Below are 20,172 nucleotides of genomic sequence, written 5' to 3' on the forward strand. Positions count from 1 at the left end.
TCTCCCACGTAGGCAGCGAGATTGCCAATTCCCTCCCACAGCGCTACCGCCCGACTGGGAAATAGTCCGGTTCCTTTCCCTTCTGGGAGTTGTAGTTTACTCCCCGCTTTTCTGTACTCAAGCACCTGGAGCGCGGGACTACACTTCCCACAATCCACTGGGGAGAGAACTGGGTGGGGGTGCTTTCAAAGCGGGTCCCGCCACCAGTTAAGTGGATTTTGCCTATCGAAAGTTTAAAGCGTTTTCTGGCAAATAAGTGAGTCCGGGTATAGAAGTGTTGTTTCTTCTCATCATTTTATAGCCGAGGGTGTTAAACTGTCGAAAACAGTTTCCGGAATTTGGGAGTAACGATCGGCCATTCTAGGAAGGAGCAGTAGCTGCAACTAACGTTTAATGAGCTCTCACGTACAAAAGAGATTTCACACAGTGTCTCACATAATCCTTGTAGAAGTCTCACGAAGCATATCTCATTCCCCAACTTGCACATAAATAAACAAATGTGCAGTCGGGCTCGGTGACTTATCCAAGGTCACACAGTAAGTGGAGTTTGATACGATTCCTTGTCTGATTGAGAATCTTCCTTAGATTAAGCTCTTTCCGCGCGTACAATAAGAATATAAAACCTCCAGAAGCCACACAGTGTTTTTTTCGCAGTACTCCTCCTTTCCCAGATTTGTTCTATTTAAATGTTGTAATCAGCCACAGAAAATGTCGTCCAACTTTGCTTTACTGGATATAAACAATTTATGAGCGATTTTTTTTCTTTCTTAAACTCTTTAAGAAAAAAAAAATCCCTTTCAGGGCAAGCTGCACATCTTTGTACCTTGACAACGATACGCAGCTGCTTAAACACTAAGGTGAATGAGGTCAGTGGTTTGTGAGACATCATTGTGAGAAATTACTTGAGGGACGTTTTTATTTACTGCGATAACTAAGCCCACCAGAATTAAAGAGTGCACTAAAAGCGAAAACACGTTTATAGGAAGGAAGGAGTTGGGAGGCAGTCTACAGAAAAACAAGGGGCTCTTGGCAAGCTATTTTGAGAATGAAGCCTCAAGGATCTGGCTTTTTTTTTTTTAATGGGGTGGGGCACACCCGGATGCCAAGTCGTGGAGCCAAAGAATTCTGCCTTGGAGTTGCGTCTGTGGCTTAACCCTCGCAAAATGTGGGCCAGCCCAAAGAAGGCAGGCGTGCGCTACGAGCAGGGATTTTTCTTGGAGGTGAGAAAAAGGTCAATTTGGGATTCTCTTCTGAAACGCAGTCGTTTTTCCGAAGGCAGCTTTCCGGACAGGGTGGGAAGAGGCAGTCTTCCCACAGCCCAAACTGCAATGTATCCTTGGGAAAAGCCATCCTAATTTGGATGTGTATTAAGGAAGATAATTTCTTATCTTCCTGGTGAAAGATCAGTAAATGTGGCAAATGTATCTTCCTTCTTTATTTTTACTGATACCTTTCCTTCCCCCTTTTTATTTCCTTCCTCATCAAACCACATTCTTTTCCAATATCCTTAGACTTTAAGAGTCGTAGCAAGGGCTGTGCAGAACTGGATGGTTCCTATGCCTCGTTACTGCGCAACTCCATTCAGATACACCCACATGCTACCTGTTATAGAATCGGACCCCCTTTTGGCTTAGAGCGGGGTGATTTAGCGAGCTCCTGCTGTAGTAAAACATTTCATTGATTATGTAAATAAAACTTTTTTTTTTTTTTTTTTTTTTTTTGCGGTACGTGGGCCTCTCACTGTTGTGGCCTCTCCCGTTGTGGAGCACAGGCTCCGGACGCGCAGGCTCAGCGGCCATGGCTCACGGGCCCCGCCGCTCCGTGGCATGTGGGATCTTCCCGGACCGGTGCACGAACCCGTGTCCTCTGCATTGGCAGGCAGACTCTCAACCAGTGCGCCACCAGGGAAGCCCAAAACACTTCTAACTTACTCCTGCAATATAAAGTTTTGGCTTGGTCATGCACTATATTTCAAGCTTTTACAAATAAAAGTATTTTTCTGAAAGTGCCTTAAAAAAGCAGAGCATGTCACTCTATTCGATTGTTTATGTTAATGTACATTGTTTTTAGGGACGAAGGACAGGAATTACAAACTGCCATGGATATCACTGCTGGTACTGTGCTGGTAATATCTATCTATATCTATGACTGTATATACAGATAGTCATTTAACCCTCATTAATAAGCTTGTACATTTTTTACAACCTTAACCTTAATTTACAGATGAACAGGAGGCTCAGAGAAGTTAAGTAACTTGCCTAAGATCACATAACTAAATAAACAGCAGAGCTGGGATTTGAACCTGGATTTGTCTGACTACAAACCATGACATATCGTTTATAGCTACCTCAAGGCAACATGTCCAAAGCCAAATTTATTTTTCTAATGTCCTCCTGCCCAAAGTTGTTTCTTCTACCAGCTTCTCATAGTTCAGAGCACCACTGTTTACCAACATGCTCAAGCTAAGAACCTTGGAATAGTCTTTTATTTCCTACATTAAAAAAATGAAGTATAGTTAATTTACAATATTGTGTTAGTTTCAGATGTACAGCAGATTCAGTTATACATATATAATTTTCCATTATAGGTTATTACAAGATATTGAACATTGTTCCCTGTGTTATACAGTAAATACTTGTTGCTTATCTATTTAATATATAGTAGTGTGTATCTGTTATTCCCACACACCTAATTTATCTGCCCCTCTTTCCCCTTTGGGAAGTTTGTTTTCTGTGTCTGTGAATCTGTTTCTGTTTTGTAAATGGATTCATTTGTATTTTTTAGATTCCACATATAAGTAATATCATATAATATTTGTCTTTGACTTCACTTAGTATGATATTCTCTAGGTCCATCCATGTTGCTGCAAATGGCATGTTTTCATTCTTTTTTATGGCTGGGTAATATTCCATTGTATATATATATATATATATATATATATATATATATATATATATATATATATACTACATCTTCTTTATCCATTCATCTGTTGATGGACACTTAGGTTGCTTCCATGTCCTGGCTATTGTAAATAGTGCTGCTATGAACATTGGGGTGCATGTAAGGAACCTTGGAATAGGCTTTTTTAAAATTAACTTTTATTGGGGGTATGGTTGCTTTACAATGCTGTGTTATGGAATAGTCTTAAACTTACTCTCACCACCTCCACTGTCACACACACACACACACACACACACACACACACACACACACACACCCCTCTACTTTTTTTTCAAAAGTCCATCCCATCCTCCTATTCTCACTTCAGATAAGCCTCACATCACTTTCCTGCTGCACTATAATAATAGCTTCCCAATTCATCTGTCTACTCACATGCTTGTTTTCTGATTTATCCAAGCCATGTATTTATGGACACAATGATATATCACGCAGAGATGAATAACACCTCATTTATCCAGAGGTCAGTCTTCCAGCTGACTCAGCCTTCTAAATCATAGTCTCAAACACCTACGTGAAAAGGTACTAGGAAACCCCAAATCACAACTCCAAACCTGTGCCATGGAAAGGCTGAGGCTGTCACTCAAGATTCCACTGGATTCTTATTTGAAATGAATTTCACAAGCTTAGTTGATATTTTACAGTCTGCAGCAGGCTTAGGAGCAGTAAGATTCTAGAGGAGAGCCATATAAAGCTGTAGTACTCAAAATACAGACTCTGGACCGGCAACATCTGCATCACACAGGAGCTTGATAGAAATTCAGAATCTCAGAACCCATTCCAGACCTTAGAATCAGAGTGCCATTTTAACAAGATCCCCAGGTAATTTGTAGGCACATTAAAGTTTTAGATGCACTAATTGAAAGCAAATTAGATATTTGAAAATCAAACTTCACAACAAATTGGGGGTAATCATGTTTCCATTAAGAGCTAATAGGCATCTTTTAAAAAATAAGCTCTATTAGTGAATTTTGGATGACTGAATTGCTTTTTTTTAAGTTTCTATCAGGACATGCCTATTAAAATTTTCTAAGGCAGTGGCTCAGAACTGGGATGTTAGTTGGAAGAGAAATTGCCACTAACTATCCATGCTAAACTCTATTTATATATACTAATACTCTAACCATCAAAAATGGTATGTCCACAAGTGTCTCACATTCATGAGATTGTATGTTTCCAGAGGAAAAAAAGTTAAGAACTAGTGAGTAGTGGTTTTCAAACTTTTCACTGAATTGCCTCTAAGGTAGAAGATAATGAACATTTTTCTCTGGTGGTCAAAGTGCCCCCCATAATAATGAACTTCTTTTAAGTTCATTACATTAAGTAGTATGTAAATTTTATATTGTTTAATATGTTTAAAGATATTTTAAAGGTCCACTCCAAACAGAAGATACAATGAGTAAGGAAAATTTTTATAACCTAAGGTGATAAAGTTGATCCAGATATTATAGAACATAACTAAAATATTTAGTAAATGAACCAAAACCAGAGGGAGGGGGGAAAAGAATTGTTCCTAGCATTCCAGTTGTATTTTTAAGTGTATTTTTACTGATTTACCTGGGAACCATGTGCACTCTTACTTATAATACAACCTGACTTCTACTAAACCTACAAATGAACTCTCAGAAAACCCCTCCTTCTTAAGTTGGAGACTACCTATACATACATCTATTGCCACTGTTAAAGGAATCGGCTTATATTTTGACCATGTGAAAGTAATAAAGTCTGTTGCTCAAACTCTTTTTTCTTATCAAAAGATAATACCAGGAAGAAAATTCACAAGTGACGTAATTCCTCTCCTTCGCATATACCCAAGAGAATCGAAAGCATACATCTACACAAAGACTTGTACATGAATGTTCATAGCAGCATTATCCATAATGGCCAAAAAGTGGTAACGATCTGAGTGTTCGTTAACTGATGAATGGATAACCAAATATGGAATACCCATACAATGGACTATTATTCAGCAATGAAAAAGAATGAAGTACTGTTGCATGCTTCAACATGGATGAACCTTGAAAATATTATGCTAAGTGGAAGAAGCCAGTCACAAAAGACCGTATCTTGTATGATTCCATTTAAATGTAATGTCCAGAATAGGCAAATCCATAGAGACAGAAAGCTGATTGGTGGTTGCCTAGGGTTAGGAATGGGACCAGAAACTGAGTGCAAATGGACATGAGGGGACTTTCTGGGGTGATGAAATGTTCTCAACTTGATTGTGGTGAAAATAATCACACAACTCTATATACATTTGTGAGGCATCTTGGGACCATACATTTATAATGGGTGAATTTTTGGTATATAAATTATATGTCAATACAGCTATTAAAAATTTAAAAAGTTATAAATGCCTCCCCAGAAGAAACCCCACAAAGCTTGAAATGATTAATTCTCTAAGAATATAGGCCAACTTTATTGTGTGGCATCACACACACGTACATTTGGCATATTGCCACAGAAGACATACGTGTACCCTGGTTTGATAATCATGGTCCTGAAGTGTTACAAGCAACTGTTTATTCTTAACATGTTTGGAAAAATAAAGAGATGCATTTAACTCATTAACAGCATCCCAAGAATGATACTGCCAAAGAGAAGGCTGAAGGAAAAGGTAACTTTAAAGCAATAAAACGGCCTTATGTCTTGGGTAGTATAAAGATGGACTGACATCATGGTCTTTTTCTAACCTTATATTATCAGTGGTCAACCTCATTATTTACCTTGCTGACATTTAAAAATACTTCATGGTAGGTTCAGTTATATTATAATGGCAGCAGTTCCTCTCTATGTAATGAAATATGTAAATGTAAAGTTTTAGTTTTTATTGATCAAATATATCAATGACCATTTACATTAAACCTTTTTCCCTCCTAAATCCAAGCATATATTAAAAGTTAGTATATGATAACTAAACACCAAACACAAACTTTTATTGGAATATTTTATTTACATTTTATATTTAAAGAGAATCAATACAAATCGGGACATATTTACAGCATTTCAAATCAGTGTACAAGAATGCAATGGTTTCATCCATTCTACATTTAGCCAACAAAAATACATGTCTATTCTGCTTTTGCCTAAATTCTGCTGGAATTTGTACTGGAAACAAAACTCTAAAACCAAAGATAAGCCACAGAGAATAGAAGTAAAGTGCATTTTTATAATAGCTCTATTTAACTTTGGTGGATGAAGCTTCAAACTTTATATTAAGGCACCTGGAATTCTCCCCCTCCCCCAATTCTTTTTCAAACACCAAGAAAATGCATTCACGAAATTTATAGCTACATGGACAGAATTTTAGTTTACCTAATGTCATTTTAGCCCATTTAGGTAAAATGTAAACTCAATTTTCAAAGTCAACATTGTTTGGAAAATATTTTCTACAGACTAATTTCTGTAGACAAATTCATACACAAAGATCACTTACCAATTTTTGTGTGACTTATTCATAATCATTTTCAAATAGTATGATGATTTATATACTCTGCTTTTGAAAGTCCCATAAGTAAAATTTGAGAAATAGTTATACAGTGTTTCTGTAAGTAGTTTTTGTCTATAATCTTTTGTCAAATTGGTGTCACTAATAAACCAATCAATCCAGTCCAGTCCATATTCTCTGATAAACTATGCTTGACACTCATATGAAGTACATTTAGCCTAATTTTAAAAACAAAAAATAGTTAAAATGAATATTTTGCTTTAATCTTGTTCTATCAACTTAATGTAGCTTAAATAGACATTTCATGAAGTACTAGCCGAAGTTTGCATTGTTTTTTACATTACAATTCCAGATCAGTATAAGCACCTGGAGAAAAACCCTGACACATATAGCCCAAGCTAAAGTAGTATTTTTAATTAAGATACTATAATAAAATAAAGTGATTACAGCTACTCCACATTTTAAAAGCAACATGTTTTTATAAGAAAATTGTTATAAATGGAAAACATGACTACTTGACAAGAGTTCTGAATGTTTAAAAATGTTGCTACCACTATTGAGAGGAAACTTGCCTATGAAAAACATTATATAATGAGTTTGTGGAAAAAGTTAATAGGTTAAATATTTTAAGTCATTTAACTATAGCATAATATTAGTCATCTCATCACTTTCAGTATCATTCTTATTAAGTTATTCCAGTTCATTAATAGCAAACTAGGCCCTGATTGGCAGTTCTGTTATTACTAAAGGTTCAAGTTTTCTATTGACACAGATTTTATGATTTAATTTCTCGAACAGCAGTCTCTCGATCAGGAGTTTCATCTTCTTCAAAGGTTGGGTTGTCAACGTGAGGAACAACATCCACTGCCATGGAACTTGCTTCATGGTTTACCAGCTGTAGATTTTCATCTTTAAAAAGAAATGGTATCTTTAGGATGATTTCACCCCTCTATTCTTTAAGACAAAATTCAACACATGTCTAAGAAGCCTTACTTATCTAATTCCATCATACTCTGATTATTACACTCATTCCCTGTTCCTTTAATATGATTTGTGCTGCCTTACATAAAGCACATATGGCATTATTTTAATTTACAATTACGATTTTATTGATTCACACGTGTGCTTACTTGTACCTAGATTATAGCATCCTTAAGAGCAAAAGGTATGTCTTCCGCTTCTCTATTCTAAATGTAATAGCTCTCAAATCACATTTCAATCACCTGGGCACTTTAAAAAATTACCTATGCTATGCATAGATAGATAGATAGATAGATAGATAGATAGATAGATAGATAAATAGAGAGACAGACATACAGAAAGACTAAAAAAAATCAACCAGGAAGTTGTGGGGGTGTGGGAGTTCTCAAAATGGAATACAAATAGTAACAAGTGAATATAATTATATTACAGATGAAATATATAATCATCCTGAAGAGAGTGGGAAAGAAAAGAACTAACCTAAGTAACTTTGGAAAATGATACTTTGACTATATCCTATAAGGCTAAAACCAAAGAACTACACTGGTTAGTGAAACTGTTTTTCACAGGGGTGTGTTAGCAATGTTGAAACTTAGGTGTACTTTAGGATTGAACAAATAAGTAAATATATTGTGGATAATAAGAGCCAGGTTTCTCAATGTCAGAGAAAGGAGTTACAAATAAGGAAAGGGGAAGGCTAGAATAAACTCTGTGGTGTTGGACTGGAATCAGAAATATCAGTATGAACTAGCTGTTCTTCAGATAGATAGGTGAATGTAGATGTGTGTGTGTATTTGTGTGAGTACATACACATATTTCCTAGCGTTGTTCCTTGAAAGGGCTAATAGCAATGACACCCCAGTAGCAATGAGCATACCTAGTACAAGATTAATCTAGATTCTAGCCTAGGGATCAGCAAACTACAGCTTGCAAGCCAACTCCATAGCTAAGAGTGGTTTTTTCATTCTTAAGAGGTTGGAAGAGAAAACAACCAAAAGCAACAAAGACCTATGGCCTTCAAAGCCTAAAAAAAAAAATGATGGGGCATGTTGAAAGAAAACAAACCAACTTGAGGGAGTTCCCAATGACCAAATCTAGGACAATCTAACCATGAATAAATCATGAAAATAATATTATGGAATAAAAGAAATATCTATGAGTCCATAATATTATAAATAAATAATTGAATAAATAAGTGGAGAAAGGATAGCTCTTCCTTAAAATAGAAGCTTAATTAATGTAGAAAGAAGGATGGAAATAGAAAATCACCATTTGGCACACATTTCAGTAATAATTATTGTAAGCAAGAAACATCAGTGATTGATAAAATTAGTAGGTAAAAAGTATGATGAGAAACAGGATATTTGCATAGTCTCCAAGTGTCTCTCTATAAAATAATTAATAATTATAAAGAGAAAAAGAGTAACTTTAAAAGGAGAAGCTTGGCAGATGCCACCTTAACCAAGCGAACAAAATTAAAACCATTGGTAATAAGACATGGGCATCATGTGCCTCATTATATGATATGAGCCAGAGAAGGGCACAATATAATTTCTGTGGTATTCTTGCCAGAAATAGACAACGGACAATAAATTTAATCATTGGGTATCAGGAGACAATTGCAAATTGAGGGACATTCTACAAAATAACTGGTGGCCTTCAGAAGTGTCAAAGTCATGAAAGAAAAAGACTAAGGAACAGTCACAGATTGGAGATAAAGAAGACGTAACAGTTAAATGCAATGTGTACTGCTCAGCAAATTGGGTGTAGAAGGAACATTCCCAAACATAATAAAGGACATACATGGGGACTTCCCTGGCAGTCCAGTGGTTAAGACTCCATGCTTCCGCTGTAGGGGGCGTGGGTTTGATCCCTGGTCGGGGAACTAAGATCCCACATGCTGCATAGTACAGCCAAAAATTTTTAAAAATAATAAATAAATAAATAAATAAAGGACACACTTGACAAACCCACAGTTAACAACATACTCAAGAGGAACAAGACAAGGTTACCCACTCTCACCACTCCTATTCAACATAGTACTGGAAGTCCTAGCCAGAGAAATTACAAAGGAAAAGAAATAAAAGGCATCAAGGGACTTCCCTGGCGGTCCAGTGGTTAAGACCCCGTGCTTCCAATGCAGGGGACGCGGGTTCAATCCCTGGTCAGGGAAACTAAGATCCCACATGCCATGCAGCACGGCCAAAAAATAATTTAAAAAATTTAAACAAAGAAACAAACAGAAAAAAGGCATCAAAATGAGAAAGGAAGAAGTAAAATTGTCTGTTTCCAGATGACATGACCTAGAGAAAATGCTAAAGATACCAACAAAAACTGTTAGAACTAATAAACGAATTCACTAAAGTTGCAGGTTACAAAATCAACAGACAAAAATCAGTTGCATTTCTATACACCAGCAATGAAATATCTGAAAGAGAAATAAAGAAAACAATCCCATTCACAGTAGCATCAAAAAGCAATATAATACTTATGAATAGATTTAACCAAGGAAGTAAAAGATTTGTACTGAAAACTATAAGACATTTATAAAAGATATTGAAGAGGGCACAAATAAATGGAAATACATCCCACGTTCATGGATCAGAAGAATTCATATTGGACTTCCCTGGTGGTGCAGTGGTTAAGAATCCACCTGCCAATGCAGGGGACACGGGTTCGATCCCTGGTCCGGGAAGATCCCACATGCCACGGAGCAACAAAGCCCGTGTGCCACAACTACTGAGCCTGCGCTCTAGAGCCCGTGAGCCACAATTACTGAGCCCACGTGCCACAACTACTGAAGCCCATGTGCCTAGAGCCCGTGCTCCACAACAAGAGAAGCCACCGCAATGAGAAGCCCATGCACAGCAACGAAGAGTAGCCCCCACTCGCTGCAACTAAAGAAAGCCCGCGTGCAGCAACAAAGACCCAACGTAGCCAAAAATAAGTAAATAAATAAATAAATTTATTTAAAAAAAAGAATTCATATTGTTTAAATGTCCATACTACCCAAAGCCATCTGTAGATTCAATGTAATCCACATCAAAATTCCAAATGCATTTTTCACAGAAGTATAAAAAAATCCTAAAATTCATATGTAACTACCAAAGACACTGGATAGCCAAAGCAATCCTGAGAAAGAGGAACAAAGTGGGGAGGCATCACACTTCCTGATTTCAAACTATAATAATCAACACAGTATGGTACTGGCATAAAAACAGACAAATAGATCAGTGGAACAGAACTGAGAGCCCAGACATAAACCCATGTGTATGAGACCATGTGTATGAGATGAACTAATATTTGACAAGGGAGCCAAGAACACTCAATGGGGAAAAGACAGTCTTCAGTAAATGGTTTTGGGTAAACTGGATAAATATGCAACAGAATGAAACTGGACCCCTATCTTACACCACTTAAAAAATAAACTCTAAATGGATTAAGGACTTAAAAAGCCAAAATCAACAAATGGGACTACATCAAATCAAAAAGCTTCTATTCAGCAAGAGAAATAATCAAAAGAATGAAGAGGCAAGTTACAAAATGGGAGAAAATATGTGCAAACCACATATCAGATAAGGGGTTAATATCCAAAATATATAAAGAATTCATACAGTTCAATAGCAAAAAAGCAAATAATCTGATTAAAAAATGGGCAGAAGAACTGAGATATTTTCCCAAGGAAGACATACAAATGGCCAACAGGTACGTGAAAAGATGCTCAACATCACTAATCAGGGAAATGCAAATCAAAACCACAATGAGATATTGCCTCACACTTGTTAGAACAGCTATTATCAAAAAGAAAACAGGTAAGTGTTGGCAAGGACGTGAAGAAAAGAGAACCCTAGTGCACTGTTGGTGGGAATGTAAATTGGTACAGCAGTATGGGAAACATGTATGGAGGTTCTCAAAAAGTTAAAAATAGAACTACCATATCATCCAGCAATCCCACTTCTGGGTATATATCCAGAGGAAATGAAATCACTATCTTGAAGAGAGAGCTCCACCTCCATGTTCACTGCAGCATCATTCACAATAGCCAAGACACAGAAATAACCTAGGTGTCCACTGACTGATGAACAGATAAAGAAAATGTGGGGGGTGTGTGTGTGTGTATGTATGTATCTATCTATCTATCTATCTATCTATCTATCTATATATATATATATATATATATATACAGTCATGAGAAAGAAGGAAATCCTGCCATTTGCAACGACATGGATGGACCTTGAGGGCACTGTGCTAAGTAAAATAAGTCAGACAGAGAAGACCAATACTGTATGATATCACTTATATGTAGAATCTTAAAAAGAAAAAAGCCAAGTTCATAGAAACAGAGTAGAATGGTGGTTGCAAGAGGCTGGAAGGTGGGGGAAATGGGGAAATGCTCGTCAAAGGGTACAAGTTTCCAGTTATAAGATGAATAAGTTCTGGGGAATCTAACATATAGATGGTGACTACAGTTAACAATACTGTATTAAATACTTGAAAGTTGCTAAGAGAGTAGATCTTAAATGTTCTCACCACACACACACAAAATTCGTAATTATGTGAGATTATGGATTTAACTAATCTTACTCTGATTATATGTCAAGTATATTTCAATAAAACTGGGGAAAAATGAGAAAAGAGGAAATGCAATGTGGGATCCTAGGACAGCAAAAGGACATTAATGGGCCAACTGGTGAAATTTGAGTAAGATCAGTTTAGTTAATAACATTTTATCATTTAATTTCCTGCTTTTGATAATTGTATATGGTTATATAAGATGTTAACATTTGGAGAAGTTTGGTGATGGGTATATGGGCATTATTTTTACTGTTTTTGAAACTTTTTTTAAGTCAGCCTGAAATTATTTCAAAATAAAAAATAACCTGTGCTTGGGCCCCACATCTCATGGATTCTGATTTAACAATTCTGGGGTAAAGCCCAGGCATTAGTAATGTTTAAAGTTTCTATGGGTGATTCTAATGTGCAGCCAGGGTTAAGAACTAGGGCCCTTATTCGGTGGTTCCCAGAGTGTGGTCCCTGGACAAGCAGTATCAGTATCACGTGGAAACTTCTTAGAAATGAAAATTCTCAGGGCCCACCCCAGACCAACTGAGTCAGAAACTGATGGTTGCCCCTCTGTTTTAACAAGCCCTCCAGGTGACTCAATGTATGCTTATGTTTGAAAACCAATGCTCTGATAAAATTCAGCACAATGATGGAACACACAGGCATGAACGAATCAATTGTATGTTTACAAAGTTATTTAAATCACAACTATCACCATAATAATCAATGGTTAATAGGCATAATGCCCAAACTATTAATATATAATCATAGATAAAATTAAATCTATTCTATGTGGTCACTCATTCAACACTTATTTGAGTATTTACTATGTGGCAGTCTGTGCTAGGTGCTTGGGTATACGATAGTGAATAATAAAACACTGTCCCTACCCAAAGGGCCTTTTTAAGGTTTTAATACAATTCAGTGCAATAAATGCAATGATAGAAGTTCTACCGAAGTAGACAGTAGGACCACACAGGTGAGTCAAAGGAAGCTTCTCAAAGGGGAGCAAGTTTTAAAGGAGGAACAGGAGTTGGACTGGGCTTCCCCAATTTCTTGGGGGAGGAAGAGTAGAAGGAATGGGTAGAGAGAAGATAGTGGCTCAAACTATGACTGTTGAATTGAGGTTGGAAATTAGGGGATGGTTTAGAGGAAAAATGATATTGAATCAATAGGAAGGGGAGAGGGAAGGATCTAGGATCTACCTAAGTTTCTGGTTTGACGCACCCGGGTAGGTGTTACTACCATTCATGGAGATAAAGAATACAGGAGAAGGAACATGGATCAACATTTTATTTGCTTCGCAAATTCTCTGCAAAAACTGTTCTGCCTTCTACCCTCCCCCACAAGAACAGAACACAATAAACGTAGATTGGGACTTTTTTCTTTTTTTAAACTGGTCTGACAATAAACTGAATTATCCCATACACTCAGGCCTCCCGTATGGCAGGCAAGAATTCTACCACTGAACCACCAATGCTGCTAAACTGAATTATCCCATACACTGTCCTTTATCTTCACTGAATTCTATTACCACACAGTTACAGGAACTAAGAATTCATCTGGGGCAAATAGCCAATGATTATCTATTATAGGTAGAACAAAACACAGATTATTAAGATTCTTATGACTACTTTGTACTCTACGAAATGTCCAAAGATTAGATTACAACATGAGGTTTGCGTTTGCATGATGGTATTCCTTGTGACCTCTGTAGAAATGGTATCTATGGCACTGATAAGTCTACCAAGGACAAAGGTTCATGTCATAGGAAGCTGAAACTTTTACAAGTCACCCTGACATTTCATTTTCCTTCTACTTTTATGCCAGAATTAGGTTATCTCAAAATGAGGACAGAGGAAAAACTATCAAACCAACAAAAACCATGAAAAAGGTGGAAGTTAAAGAAAGGGAAAGTAATTTGTATACGGGTTTTCTCTAAGGAAAAAAGTAACAGAATTCCCTAAAATCTCTCTACTGGTATGACATTACTAAGTTGCTAATACTGATTCACATGAATTTTGAAATTAATACATTCAATGTTACTTTCTACAGTTTGTTCACTTCATGGCAAATAATCAACAGGTGGCAGCACATCATTCTTAAACACAGTTTCTGATCTGTGCAAAAAATGGGTTCTGGAGAAGTTGTGTATAAATCAAGCTTTTGGAAATTAAATTCTGTTTTATCATTCCAGGAATTCTTTATCTTAATTTCTTTATCTTAATTTCTGATTGATATGCAATAAACAATGGCTTCTAAAGTTGAAAAGTTTCTCCTTAGCCTAAGTTAATAAGCCAACACTTAAATGCATCGGAGAGAAGCTTTCCAATAAAAAAATCTTTTTCTTCTGTGAATAATCCCCACTCTTAATGCATTTCATCTGTTTCAGGTACATTTGAATGTGTATATTAAGTTAAGGTAGGGGTGCATCCTGCATTGCATCATTCTTACTAGAAAAAACCTGGAATGTGTTAATGGATGAATAGAATAAATGCTAAAAAGCAGGAGTACTCTGCCTAGTGTCTAATCCCCAATGGATCATTTGTAGGGCACTCATTGCCCCTCAGCATGGTGCTTACTTGCTGACTGCACATGTTCCTCCAAAGGCGGTTCATCTGCGCCCTGAACTGAAGCATATCCAGAGGATGCAGTTTCACTGCGATTATCCTCTTCATGAGGAGAGGCACTATTGGATGCTTCATTGGATGCCGGAACTTGTAAAGACACTGATCCATCTTCAACATCCACCTGCAGAAAGCATTTAAACACATTAAGAGGCTCTCAGAGTATACGTTCTTCCTTGACATATCATTACAAAGTTTCTTCATAGGTGACTTATTAGAGCAATGCTTCTTAACCTTTTAAACCTACAATCCATTTTTGATGATCACAAAAATTTCTTGCAGGTCACAGCCAGAGCAGTTGGAGTAATTGGGTCCAATGGGGTGAAAGATGTTACAGGCAGATTGCCATCAACATCTGACATGTTTATCTGGGTGAACACTTCATAATATAATGCCTGATACAAGGAAGGCACTCAAAAAACACTCCTATGCTGTACCCTAGGGGTTTTGAGAATCACTGTCATCTGTATATCTCCTCAAGTCAGGAAGAGTTTGTTGAGCTTGACTTTCTGTTGTGTGTACTGCGAAATAGGTAGGATTTTTTTTCATTTACGAAGTATAACTTAATATTTATTATACTCTCTCAAACTTTACATGCTCAGTTAAAAACAAGTTTGATTGCTATGCAATAGTAAGAGAGTAAAAAACAGCAAGGGGTATCAGAAGTCAGTTGGGGTCATCACTTCCAATTCTGACCAAATAATAAGTACATTTGAGGAGAGGGAAGAAGGAGGAAAATGGAGGTGGTCCAACATGGTACCTCGCTGTCACTATGATGTAAGTAGGTCCAATTTTTGGTATAAACCGTAAGTCTAGCACATTATGTAGCTAAAAAATAAGGATTTTTTTCCTGAAGGCCCAGATATATAAATAACACACTGCTTAAGTTCCTTCGTATAAATAGTTTAGCAACATTTACCTCAATTCCCAAAGCTTTGAGTATGTCACATTTGCACATGGGGCAAGTCCTGTGTTCTAATAGCCATGGGTCAACACATGTCTTATGGAAAATATGGCTAATGAAGGAAAAAAACACATATTTTGGTTATCAGTTGTGAACTAGCAACACTTTGCCTAATATACTAACGGGTTACCCTATAAGTTTACTTAGTCTTTTAACGGATGCCTGTTTTTTTTTCCTTTTAAACACACTATTACAGAAACAAAATTTGGAAATTTCATAATACGGTACTTTTAAATATAGCCTCATTACTCTAGCTTCATAAAAACTATTTTCAATACCACTTACTTGAAAAATAGCTAAGATGTTACCTGACCTAAGGTTTTGTTCAGTAATTCGGATCTTAATTATTTTGTTATTCCCTAACTATAAAATAGTACAGTTAGTCATTCTCAATAATATAGTGCAATAAAGTATTGAGCGTAACATAATTCCGATACTTTAGGCAATGTGATAAGTTCCAAGAATGCCACTATTTAATAGCTAAAAGGAAGAGTGTTAAGAACAACTTCCGGGAGAGGGATAATAAGAAGCTAAAGAATGAAGACTTCCAAATAGGTGCTCATAAGTTGATTTTATTTTTTTCTCAATAGGATTGGTAGAATTATTTTGAATTAAATAATCCAGTACCACACACACACACGCACACACACACACACACAATATTAAATAAACAGTGATGCTGGCTAGGTTCTTAAGTTTTTTTACGGAACTAGTTTCCAAATTGTACCAGATTATGGAAATATTATATAATTAGCCTTATACCACTTCCACTAACATTAAAAATAAAGCAATCACCTATATTTAAATGAAAAGAAGTTAAAAATAAATACTTTCTTTACATCAAATTGGAAACATTCAAAATAGTTTCCCCCACTACAATCATTTTTGTAAGTCAGCTATTCTTATTGACGACATAAAAGAAAATCAAACTTACTTGCAGGTTAAGATGCGCACCAAATCATTAGGTTTATATAGTTCAATACACACAGCACAACTATCTCCATCAGGGCCAATTTCCTAAGAGCAAATAGTTATTGTTATTCAGATGGATAAGAAAAATACATTAAACTACAGAGCAAAATCAGAATACACATGCATTTAATAAATTACATAAATTCCTACAGAAGAAGGAGCATCACATCACTAAAACGACTGTTTCAATAAGCGGTTTAAAATTATCTAGACTTAATTGGAATCTAAAAAAAGAGTCAAACTCATAGAAACAGTGAGTAGAAAATTAGTTTCCACAGTCTGAGGAATGGGGGAAATAGGGAGAAGTTAATAAAAGGGTACAAACTTTCAACTATAAGATGAATAAGGTCTGAAGATCTAATGTAAAACATGGTGACTACAGTCAATAACATTGTGTATTATGTAATTGAAGTTGGAAAATAAAATAAAATATTTAGACTTTAAAAAGTAAAAGAAAGGGGCTTCCCTGGTGGCGCAGTGGTTAAGAATCCACCTGCCAATGCAGGGGACACGGGTTCGTGCCCTGGTCCAGGAAGATCCCCCATGCTGCAGAGTGTCTAAGCCCGTGTACCACAATTACTGAGCTTGAGCTCTAGAGCCCGCGAGCCACAACTACTGAAGCCTGCACACCTAGACAACTAGAGAAAGCCCATGCACAGCAACAAAGACCCAATGCAGCCAAAAATAATAAATAAATTATTTTAAAAAAAAGTAAAAGAAGGAAGTTCCTTGGTGGCCTAGTGGTTAGGATTCCAGGCTTTCACTGCTGTGGCCTGGACTCAATCACTGGTCGGGGAACTGAGATCCTGCAAAGCCACTCGGTGCAGCCAAAAAAAAAAAATGAATGAATGAATAAATAAATGAATGAATGAATCAATCGATCAATCAATCAATTAACGAATGAATAATGAATGAATGAATGAACGAATGAATAAATAAATGAATGAATCAATGAATGAATGAATAAATAAATAAATAAAGTAAAAGAATAAAGTCCTGCAAAGCCACTCAGTGCAGCCAAAACAAACAAACAAACAAATAAATAAATAAAGTGAAAGAATAAAGTCAACCAAAGAGGAACAGTACAAAGAGAAACATGTAGCACTGATTTAAACCTCTTCCTGGTTTTAGAATTTGCACAATGCCACAAGTTCTATGGCTATGTTTTTCCATTAAAAAAAATTAAGGTATAAGTCACATGCAATAAAATTCACTCTAAATGTTGAGTATACAGTTTTTCAAGTTTGGAGAAACATGCAGTCACTTAATCACTACCATAGTCAAGATACAGGATAGTCCTGGTACCCCAACAAATTCCTCTATACCACTTCATAATTAACCCCTCTGTAATTAACCCCTCCTTTTATCACTATCTTCTGCCACCCACTTATCTGTTTTTCAGTGCCTGTAGTTTTGGCTTTTCCAGAATATCTTATAAGTGGGATTGTGCCTTATATAGCCTTTGAGTCTGCCTTCTTTCACTTAACATAATGCATTTGTGATTCATCCATGTTGTTGTATGTATCAGTAGGATCCCCCCCTTTTTATTGCTAAATAGTATCCCATGATATGGATGTACCACAGTTTTTTTAATCCATTCAACACTTGAAGGACATTTGGGTTCTTTCCAGTTTCTGGTAATTATGAGTAAAGCTGCCATGAACAATTGTGAACAAGTTTTTATGTGAATGAGTAAACATCTAGCAGTGAGATTGCTGGGTTCTTTCGAGAGTGTATATTTGACTTCATAAAGAACTGCCATTCAGTCTGCTGTACAGCAGAAACTAAGACAACATTGTAAAGCAACTATACTCCAATAATTAATTAATTTATACACACACACACACACACACACACACACACAGAACTGCCAAACTGTTTTCTAAACTGGCTGTACATTGCATTCTCACCAGAAAATGCATGAGAGTTCCAGTTGTCCCACAGCTGGTCAGCTCTTGGTTTTAGGCATTCTAATAAATGTGCTGTGGGTATCGCATTGTGGTTTTAATGTGTATTTCCCTAATGACTAATGATGTTTAGCATCATTTTATGTGCTTTTTTGCCAGCCATATACTTCTTTGGTAAAATGTCTGTTTTGACCATTTTTCCACTAATAGCTTTTTTAGTATCTGCCTTCTGTCTGTTCTCTTCTTGAGTTTTGAGAGTTCTTTATATATTCTGAATACAGTCCTTTATCAGATATGTGATTTGCAAATATTTTCTCCCAGTCTGTGGCTCGTCTTTTCAGTCTCTTAACAGTGTCTTTCAAAGAGCAAAAGCTCTTAATTTTAACAAATTTCTCTTTTTTCTTTAATGGACTTGTTTTTGGTATCATATCTAAGTAATCTTTGCCTAACCCAAGCTACAAAGATATTTTTCTCCCAAGTTTTCTTCTAAAATTTCATAGTTCTAGGTTGTATATTTAAGTCTGTGATCCATTTCAAGTTAATTTTTGCAGAGGGTATAAAGTATGGATTGAGGTTCTTTTTTTTTTGTCTATGGATATTCAGTCATTGCGTATGGAGAGCCAACAATTGGCTGCCCTTTCTTCTTTGAATTGCTTTTGCACCTTTGTCAAAAATCAATCGACCATTTATGTGTGGGTCTATTTCTGGACCGTCTCTTCTGTTTCAAAGATCGAAAGGTCCATCCTTTCCCTAATACCATGCTTTTTGTGTGTGTGTGTGTGTGTGGTACGCGGGCCTCTCACTGTTGTGGCCTCTCCCGTTGCGGAGCACAGGCTCCGGATGTGCAGGCTCAGCGGCCATGGCTCACGGGCCCAGCCGCTCCGCAGCATGTGGGATCTTCCCAGACCGGGGCACGAACCTGTGTCCCCTGCATCGCCAGGCGGACTCTCAATCACTGCGCCACCAGGGAAGCCCTACCATGCTTTCTTGACTACTGTAGCTCTAAAATAATCCTGCAAATCAGGAAATGTGAGTCACCCAAATTTGTTTTTTATCAAAATTGTTTTGGTTATTCTAGTTCTTTTGCTTTTGCAAATAAACTTAGAGTCAACTTGTCAATTCCTACAAAAGATGCAACTAGGATTTTGATTGAAACTGCATTGAATCTATAGATCAGTTTGGGGAGGAAGTGACATCTTGACGACAGTCTTCTAATCCATGAACATGATATATCCCTCCATTTCTTTAGGTCTTCTTTGATTTCTTTCTTTCATTATGTTTTGCCCTTTTCAGCATATAGATCTTGTACATATTTTGTAAGATTTATACCTAAGTATATAATGGTTTTGGTGCTATTATAAATGGTATTTTTTATTTCAATAAGTTCTGTAGCTATATTTTTATTGTAGTACAAACTTCCATAGCTATTTTTTGATACGTGTTTTATACATCAATGGTAGTTTTCAACTGTGCTAAATCTGAAAATGGATGTTCAAGTAGAGTTGTACTGAAGCACTGTAGTAATTTCCTGTTGCTGTAACAAATTACAATAACTTAGTGGCTTAAAATGACACAAACTTATACTCTTACTGTTATTGCTTATGGCCCCTTTCTTGCATCACTGCAACCTCTTGCTTCCATTGTCACATCTCCTACTGCACTGTAGTCAAATCTCCCCTTTCCTCCCTCTTATAAAGACACTGTGATTATACTTAGGATCCACCTGGATAATCCAGAATAATCTCCCCA

At 36.5% G+C, this 20,172-nt stretch overlaps 1 protein-coding gene across 2 annotated transcripts in view; it reads right to left on the reverse strand.

Annotated features, from left to right (window-relative positions):
• Positions 1–5,891: 5,891 nt before the first annotated feature.
• RNF128 (ring finger protein 128) overlaps positions 5,892–20,172 on the reverse strand; it is a gene marked incomplete at its 5' end in the record, with an annotated part of 94,231 nt that continues 79,950 nt past the window's right edge. For both annotated transcript variants that reach the window (XM_081222519.1, XM_081222518.1), the window contains 4 exons: positions 5,892–7,318; positions 14,536–14,704; positions 15,500–15,596; positions 16,479–16,561. In XM_081222519.1, the coding sequence (XP_081078645.1) occupies positions 7,185–7,318; positions 14,536–14,704; positions 15,500–15,596; positions 16,479–16,561 (483 nt within the window). In that variant the 3' untranslated portion in view covers positions 5,892–7,184. The remainder of the gene's footprint in view (positions 7,319–14,535; positions 14,705–15,499; positions 15,597–16,478; positions 16,562–20,172) is intronic.

This window comes from Mesoplodon bidens, assembly GCF_964165515.1.
Source record: "Mesoplodon bidens genome assembly, chromosome: X".
Classification (NCBI taxonomy): domain Eukaryota; kingdom Metazoa; phylum Chordata; class Mammalia; order Artiodactyla; family Ziphiidae; genus Mesoplodon; species Mesoplodon bidens.